At 43.8% G+C, this 8,926-nt stretch overlaps 2 protein-coding genes across 3 annotated transcripts; one reads left to right on the top strand and one right to left on the bottom strand.

Moving 5' to 3' along the window:
* The first annotated feature begins 2,147 nt into the window (after positions 1-2,147).
* LOC127345535 (F-box protein At5g07610-like) lies at positions 2,148-4,896 on the top strand. 2 transcript variants are annotated; one of them, XM_051372021.2, is made up of 3 exons: positions 2,148-2,288; positions 2,367-3,586; positions 4,227-4,896. In XM_051372021.2, exon 2 carries the CDS (start codon positions 2,397-2,399, stop codon positions 3,558-3,560), a length of 1,164 nt encoding a protein of 387 aa, XP_051227981.1. In that variant the 5' UTR covers positions 2,148-2,288; positions 2,367-2,396; the 3' UTR covers positions 3,561-3,586; positions 4,227-4,896. The 2 variants fall into 2 exon arrangements, with proteins under 2 accessions (XP_051227981.1, XP_051227980.1); XM_051372020.2 differs by lacking the exon at positions 4,227-4,896 and having other exon boundaries at positions 2,367-3,881.
* Positions 4,897-5,835: 939 nt separating this feature from the next.
* LOC127338844 (acidic endochitinase SE2) lies at positions 5,836-6,912 on the bottom strand. Its single transcript, XM_051364810.2, has one exon. The coding sequence runs from the start codon at positions 6,836-6,838 to the stop codon at positions 5,939-5,941; it is 900 nt and encodes a 299-aa protein (XP_051220770.1). The 5' UTR covers positions 6,839-6,912; the 3' UTR covers positions 5,836-5,938.
* Between the last annotated feature and the right edge of the window lie 2,014 nt (positions 6,913-8,926).

Raw genomic sequence — 8,926 nt, 5'->3', positions numbered from 1 at the left:
CCTCCCGGTTCCGGCCTCCAGACGCCACAGGCCCCACGGTGGGCGCCAACTGTCGTTGCCTATTCGACGGTACCTCGGAGGAGGGATCCTCACGAGGGGGAGAAGAAGTAGGGGCCATAGGGCGGAGTGCTCACGGGACGGTGGTACGCGAGTTACCCAGCTTCGGAACACCTGCACGATGACAGGGCCTACTGCTGCTTGTCTGGAATTATCTGGGCGCTTTCGCGTTGTTACAATGAGTTGTGGTTGTGCCTCTAGGGCTCCCGGGATCCGGCTTATATAGGCGCACGGATCTAGGGTTTACATGGAGAGTCCTAGCCGGAATACAAGTTGCCTAACTACGGTACAATGTCTTGCCGTGTACGTAAAGGATCCGCCTTCCTTCTAGGCCGTGCTGGATCCGGATACTTCATGGGCTGTCACGGATCCGGCCTCCTTCGTAGGTCGGTTGAGATCCGGCTTCCTGTTCCTGGGCTGGACTTCATCCTTCATGATCTACAACAACTGGGCCGCCCGATGGGTCACATGCCTCACCACCATCTATGGGCCACCCAGACTTGCCGGATCTAGACCATGCCGTTGATATACCCATAAAGTATACCCACAACACTGATGTTTGAAACACAGGATATAAGTTTCTATAGATTTTGGAAATAATCAGGTTAACCAAGGCAACATATACTTGTCACGCCGGAAAATCTAATTTTAAATTATATTCCCAGTTTGAGAGAAAAATCATGCTATGCATGGTAGTTATTTCGAGTTGGGCTATGAATCCGGTCTGTTCACACTACCACAACCACAATCTGCTATTTTCATTTCTGGAGACACGAGTTGATTTTGTATTTAAAATTTTGTAACAGGAAGACACTACCTCGCTCATGGCACAATTTAGCCCAGATGCCACGCAAAGGCACGCTCTGCCACTACCTTATGGTCATGTGGATGGAGTCGGAGGACAAAAGTTCGCCGTGTGGATTCTGCCGCTGCCACACCGATAACACTCGGACCGATCAAGAGAAAGCACACTCCACCCGCTTAATCGGCGTTGCTAGGAGAACACCATTGAGATGGAGGTATTCGCCACTGGAACGCCATTGTCGCCACCACAGCTGCGCCCTCACATAAATCTAACTATAGCTTAGCGACTCGTCGAGAACGATGCACCGGGGCTCTCTGTTGAGCAGCAGCTGAAGGGGAGGAGAACCCGTGGGGTTGCATACGGTAGATGGAGAGAAGATCTTCTCCTTGCTCTTTGCATGTCTCGAGAAGAAAGGGGAAATGTAACATTTATAGTATCGACAACTACCACGAGGATAACATTTTGGTTCCCGTGTGTACTTGCACGTGGATGGACAGTTGAAATATTAACACATTACTTAAAAACCCGTTATTAGTTTATGTGCCTGGAAAGTTTGACAAAATAATAATAAAGCAGGTCTTTGGACGAAAAGTGACTTTGGCACATGAGCACCAAGATTTTCGGTTTTTTTAAAAACATACTTCTAGCATTCCAAAAAAATCTAAAATTAAATATGCACATACATATAAATGTTTCAAAGGTACACTAGAAATTTTGGAGGAAAGTATGTTGTTCGGGCTATACAACAAAGACAAATTTCTGAAAAAATCTGAGTTTTTCATCCCTATACATAGCCACAAATTTGTTCTTTTTCTGTAGCTTAAAATACAATCCAATTTCTGTCAAAACTTCACACGAGTATTCAGGACACATGTATGTATTCATAGAATAAATTTTATTATTTTTTAAAACATAAAAATATAATTTTCAAATATTCTAAAAATCTGGAGCACGCGGTGCACCAACCTGCTCTTGTCTTTGGAAAGCAATTTTCAAAACAACGGTTTTTTTTTAATCAGGCCATTGAGTTATTATTTTTTGATAAGAATTTACATAAGTACATGGAACTTGGACATGAGCATTCATTTTTTTGCAATAATAACAAACCTTCACTCGAAAAGCAAATGCACCAATTTTGAATTTCCTGAATTCTCATTCATTTTTTGTAGGGGGGTAGCAACTGTCATTATTTTGCGGGTTTGGTTTTGCAACTGATACGACAAAGTTTTCTTTCAGTTGGCCCATTTTTGCAAAAAGACTCACAGGGCCCAGAAAAAGCCCAAATAAATCCCATCGTCTTCCACCTCCCATCCCGTAGACTGTTCGCACAGCTACTCCCAAACCCTCGCTCGCCGGCGCAGATGGCAGCAAACAGCACCACCGCTCCCGCCGTTGCTCGATTTGCAGCTCGCGGGGAAAGAACTTGGTAGATCCTCTCTGCGCCCACGCTCCCCTCACTGATAGTACAGATTTATAATCTCTGCTCCTCCGCTCCGATCTGCAGACTCGGCGCCCCTCGTTTCCACGGACGGGGATGGAGGGTGCACTGATGAGAGGCGAACCTATTTCCAAGGTCACCGACGACATCCTCGCCGACATCATCTCCCGCGTGCCCTACAAGTCCACCTGCTGCTGCAAGTGTGTCTCCACACGCTGGCGTGACCTCATCTCCCACCCCGACCACCGCAAGAAGATGCCCCAGCCCCTCGTCGGCTTCTTCCACGAAAGCTACAACAAGAACCGGTTCCCCAAGTGTGCTCGATATTTCACCAACGTTTCAGGGGAAGGTGAACCTCTCGTCGATCCTTCACTATCCTTTCTGCCCAAATACAATGGCCTTGACATTTTGGACTGCTGCAATGGCCTCCTTCTCTGCCGTTGTTGGAAGGCGACTGATCCTAAGACATTGGACTATATCGTGTGCAATCCGGCCACTGAAAGATGGGTTGTTGTGCCTGCCACCGATTGGTCCAGCAAGGTGAATGTCGTTCGCCTCGGGTTTGAGCCGACGGTATCCTCTCACTTTCATGTGTTTGAGTTCATTGATGAGGAGACCTGGGGTATAGATGAGTCTGAGTTGAGTGATTGTGATGGCTGCATTGAAACATTGGCGATATACTCGTCTAAAGCAGGAGTTTGGAAGCATCGAAGCCTGGACATTATGTTTGCAATACCAACGAGTTCAAGAGGCGTTTTTTTAAATGGCGCCCTACATTTGGCTACCTCTAATAATTTTATAGTTGTTGTCGGCGTGGAAGGAAATAATTGGCGTCTCATTGATATTCCTATGCCACCATACTATGATGATGCTCCTATTGTTGGTGTTTTGCTATCACAAAGGCAGTTGTATTTCACAAATTGTTATTCTGGTTCTGATGGTGAAGAATTATCAGTATGGGCTCTTGAGGACTGCTATAGTGAAAAATGGACCTTGAAACACAATGTCAGCCACTTGGAGTTGTTTGGAGCATCGTATTCATCATTTGGTAATTTTTACAATGTCATCTCATTCCACCCTGGACGCAATATGATTTTCATAATTTGTGGGTATGAGAACATGTTGATGTCATATGACATGGATCGCAGAAAGCTGTGTTTTATATGTCAACTTGGACGGGATTGTCAAATTGGGTGGGACAAGACTCTTTGTATTCCATATGTTCCATTGTACTCGGAGCCATTGGCAGATGGGCACTAAATGTCTTGTGTAGTGCAGCTTCGCAGGTATCTACATTTCTGATGTTATTAGAGTTTACTTTTGACTTCAGTGACCGGGGTTAACGTTTTTGCTGTTGTGATAGGGTCATGTTGGTGCTTGAATGCACTCATGTCCTCACTTTATGTAGCTCTGTATTGCAGTTAACTTAGTGGCTGAGCTTGCGTTTGTGTACTTTTATGTAGTCATGGCGGCTAGCTTCCCATGCAGTTGTGTAACACCCTACTATTTTAATCGTGGATATGATGATCGTCGTATTGAACCACTATTAATGTTTAACATCTGAATTATGTTCTCTGCTTATTTATCTCTTTGGTCTATGTTGTGTATGCTGCAACTTTTGCATCTGGATCTCCTTTTGCTTTTTCATGCTACTGAATGTCATTTCCTGTTAGATATTTTTTATTTAATTGCGCAATTTATTTTTTTACCATACACATTTGTAGTGAATGATGGGCTTGGTTGCACCTGAAGTATTAGACTTTCGATAGCAAATGCTTTTCTATTGGTTTTAAGTAGACTATTTCTTTGTGTGGTACCTGCTGTATTTTCAAGAATTTAGACGTATACTAGCATGTTGGTATAAGTTGATTTTCAGTTTTCCCTATAGAGGATGTCTAACTTGTACCTGCTCCTTGATTGGAACAGTGCTGACTACTATCCAGGCAAGGAGCAATGTAATGTTTGATCATTTTACCATTGGGCTGTTTGCCTTTTGACTGCTGTTTTACTTTTGTCTATTGTTGTGTTACACCAATCATCAATTCTGTCATTGGATCATCCTATCATATTTTCAACCTGGTGTGAGCAAGCAGCGACAGTGATTTTCTTGGCAGTTTTCTGCTCTGCATATGATGAACTTTGTATGGTGCCTCCCCTATTTCCAAGAATTTATTTTTATGACTGGTCTGCTGTGTTCAACGGGTCAGTCACCTAGACCGCTGAAACAACTGAAATTGATTTATGCACTGAATAATACTAGGTACAAGTTAACTCCCGAGTTCCCCTTACAAATATGTCGACACTACATTTGTGCTTTCCTGCCCTTTCTATCTGAACAGTGTTGACCAGCTAGCTAAGCAGGAATATAGAGCATGTTTGGTTTGAGGCCTGGCAAAGATTTGCCTGGCCTGGAAACTCCCTGAGACTAGCCTGGAGATTGTTTGGTTATAATGTTTGATCATTACACCATTCTTCTGTTTGGTTTTTTTGCCTGTTGTTTATTTATTTTTATCTATCGTTGGGTATTATCATTGTATGGACTAAAGCCGACTACAAGGCCATAATGCCATAACTTCCACCTAAGGACAATGGCTCATTTGAAGATACTTTTATCCAATATCATATCTTGCAGGACACTGAAGGGTTACTTTGATCTTCTTAATCTCTAGCCACGATGTCTAAAATCTAGCTCCGCCTGGAAAAGCCATATTGCATTGAAGCTAGCAACCGGTAGAACTCAGTGGCATGAATTTAACTGCGCTTGTTTATTTTTTCCAGTGGAACTGCCGTGTTTTATTCTGTTGTTGTATATTCACAGACACTACCCTCTCCAATGCTGCACATCTTTGGAAGTCTGGCTTTTGGGAGAGGAGTACATGGGAGTGGTTCAGCAAATCAACAATAGAGTTTCATCTGCACAATAACAAAGCGTTAATTCAGGGGAAACACATATGTCGGTCTTCCATTCTTCATGTTGCCATTTGAAACTAGATCATTAAGAAGAGGATTTAGATATTATTTGGCCCAAACCAGTTCAATGGATGACATGAAGTGGTTTTGCACATCGCAACACACTCGTTTTTTTCAAAGAAATCCAAATAACGTAAAATAAGGAAAAATTAATTGAAAGAAATTCATGAATGGATAATTAATTAATTGAAAGTTGCTACCAAATTATATTAGGGAAAAGGAAAAACATAAACAAAACAAAAATTACCAACTAAAATTCTATATAAATTACTAGTCTTGTAAATGTAGTAAAATGCGACGAGCTGATCTGCGAGAGGGAGGCAAGTCAATGTAAAATCCTAGTGTGTACGACATGACGTGTGTGTACCTGATCCGTGCGGTAAAATTGGGGCTTATAACAATTAAATATTTTGCAATTTACCAGCATATAAGCTGAACAGATACGTGAAAAGAACACTTGTCAAGAAAATGGAACTTACCTTCAAACTATCAATTGTACTCTTTTCCATTCATATTTACATATGCTTGCATAACTACATAACACACTGTTATGCTAGCTACCAATATGATGCCGACAATGAACACACTATACTATGATACATAAGACGGGGCACAAAACGCCGAATGCAACAAATACTAGGCCAAGGTGTCCAGCACAACATAAATAATCACACGTAGCTCTTGATGGCAGAGCTGTATCCACTACGATCGTCGTAGTACTTAGACCACAACATGACGCCACCGTACTTGGGCGAGCCCTTGATGAGCGGCAACACACGTGACGTGAGCTCATCGGCAGGGATGAATCCCGTGCCCGCCGCGTCTTTGGAGCTAGAAGCTGGCAGTCCCAAAAAGATCTTACCTGCTGGCACCGACACCCACTTATTCCACGCATCCATGAAGGCAGCACGCCCCGCGTCGAACTGACACTCCTGGTTGTTGTAGAACTGCACCCAGACATAATCAAACAATCCAGTGCTGATTGCGCCGCCGTCCCATTCATCAGGGAAGGGGCATTGCGGTGCCGCGCTCAGCAGGACTGTCTTCCCACCGTTCTTACCCAATTTCTTGAGGTCCGTAGCAAGGTTGTTCCAGAATTTAGCACCGCCGATCTCGATGTCAAAGTCGATGCCATCGAGTATGGCATCGCCAAGGGGGCGGGACGAGGATGTGCCGCCCAAGAAGTTGTTCCATAGGTACATGGCAACCTGGCTGGCGTCACCGGGGGAGGAGAGGCCGTAGCTTCCATCCGCGCCGCCGATGGAAAGAAGAACCTTCACGCCACGGTTCTGGCATGAGGTGATGTCCTTGCTCTGGCTTCTGCAGCCACCAGATGATGGGTCACAGTGGCTTGCAAAGTCCAGCTGCGGTGTCTGTCCCTTGCCGAACTTGGGGAGGAAAGCAAGAATGACGAACTCGTAGTTTCCAGATGCACATGTTTTCGCAAGCGACGCCTCACCGTCATTCTGGCCCCAGTAGATGGCGATGCTGCCTGCGTGGCATGTGGCAAGAAGTGCCACGAGGAGGGAGGCAGTGAGCTGAAAGGTAGTGAAACCTCGGCTTGCCATGGCTGGGCTTAATTGGAGAAGGCTTAGCTTTGAGCTGTGGTGCTAAGGACGATGGAGATTGGAGAGCACTAAGGTGTGTGCTTTGTGCTTTGAATTGAGATGTCTATGGCAAACATGGATTTTTATAGTGGTTCGGTGGTGTTACAAGTAGCAATACGAGCGCCGTGGGGGATTTCTAGTAGCTTTCGTGCCGTACTGGTCATCCACATGCACTTGAATATGAACTGAATTTACCAAGAGTGATCGCGGTTATTAAGTAGAATCAGAACTAAAATTACTACTCGGACTGACGGGCATATTCAAATGTTGAACGCTCAGAGGTTACTCAACTGAATCATTAAACAATATACGTGCACCCAAAAAAAAGAATGCTTATTCAGTGCCGGACAAATCATTCGCACGTTATCAGCGACAGGTGTAACGGACGGGAGACGCCGCGCGGTGATTATATTTACGACGCGTGGTTCAGATGTTATACTGTACGTACGTACTTCACCAGTCAAATAAAATCTATTTTGATTACACTTTTTTATATACCTTCGATGTGTTTAGGTCGCTTGGCCCCGCCGTTTACTGGTGAGGAGTACAAAGTCATACGTTTTCAGAAGCATAGACTATATAGGAACCAATCTGCAGTTGGATGGTTAGGAGCATAGTGGCACCCTTAGCTTATTAGAGTTCAAAAACCTTAGGTTCAACACTTTAGTGTCTCATAAAAAAAGACGTAATATTCCTTTAATGGAAGATGATGTTTCTGTAAATCGAGTCGTTTATGGTGATTTCATTAATCTCAAGACCAGCTGAATCCGTTTATTAGAATCAGTCTCTAGACGATGGTCATAGGTGTATGCGTGTGTACGTTCATATGGGTAATAAGCATATATATATATATGTATGCGTGAGCCTCTGAGACCAACATTGAGCGCTAGTTGAATCGAAAGAAGAACTGCTCTTTGAATTCTCTCTCCATTCTTTGTTAGTCTACGTTCTACAAATTTTAAGATCAATAGAAAATTATTTAAAAATACTACTAATTTAATGTATGAATAACTAATCTAAGAAGCTACATCAGAAATTTTTTTTTTGCGGGTAGACCTGGAACTTTATTAAACAGGCGGGATTACAGAGCGATCAAGTTCTAGCAACTGAAGGACATCTTCAGGTCCAGAACCTAACCATATCATAGACTGGCGTTGTAATCTTGCCAAGTTTGCAAGAAAATCACTAACCCTAACCTGTATGCGTTCCACCTTTACAAAATGGCATTGACACAAAATACTAGCTAAACTTTTAATCTCATTCACCCAATGAAGAAAGGGTGATCTGTCGTGGGTTGGGGAAGAAACCGCAACAACCAATTGGGAGCAATCCGTCTCTATGATGAGTGGCAGTTGGGAGTGCTGCCTAGTCAGTTCAATACCTTCAAGACACGCGCGTAACTCAGCTTCCATTGGCGATTGGCAATCCTCCAGGAATTGGCAAGCCGAGAATATTGGCAGACCTTCTTCATCACGCAGGACCATGCCCAGACCAGCCATCCGGTCTTCCATACGGAACGATCCATCAATTGACAATTTGATCCAACCAGTAGGTGGTTTAGACCAGGGTTTATTGGGACCCTTCTTGACTGATGGAGGCTTCAGTATGGGACCAGCCTCCACCACAATACTTTTTCCTTTGATAATATCTAGTGTTGGCTTGTCCTTGATCTCCCGAATCAACTTTAAGTAGCTTAGTAAGAAGCCTTTGGAGCTTTCTATAGATGGCAATGGTTTATCATGTGTAGCTTCATTTCGTGCATACCAAGCACGCCATGCCACTAGCATTGTTGTATCCACCATGTGAACAGGGATCTTCAATAATACCTCTTGAAACCAGATGGAGGGGGATATCACCAGATCCTGGTCGGTTGGTAGACTCCATATTTTCCTCATTTCTTCCCATAGTCTACGTGCATGTGGACAGATGAACAAAGCATGTGCTTCGTCCTCGTACTCAGAATCACAAATTCTGCAACGTCCTGTCACACGTATATTCCTTCTCAATTTGTTTCTCTCCGTGGCCAAAGCTCCCGATGCTGCTTTCCAT

The sequence above is a fragment of the Lolium perenne genome, chromosome 3, assembly GCF_019359855.2.
Source record: "Lolium perenne isolate Kyuss_39 chromosome 3, Kyuss_2.0, whole genome shotgun sequence".
In the NCBI taxonomy this organism is placed as follows: domain Eukaryota; kingdom Viridiplantae; phylum Streptophyta; class Magnoliopsida; order Poales; family Poaceae; genus Lolium; species Lolium perenne.
This window is presented reverse-complemented; position numbering and strand designations above follow the sequence as displayed.

Bases quoted from the DNA above. Each gene is read 5' to 3' on its own strand.
- LOC127345535 (XM_051372021.2), top strand. From the start codon at position 2,397: ATGGAGGGTGCACTGATGAGAGGCGAACCTATTTCCAAGGTCACCGAC.
- LOC127338844 (XM_051364810.2), bottom strand. From the start codon at position 6,838: ATGGCAAGCCGAGGTTTCACTACCTTTCAGCTCACTGCCTCCCTCCTC.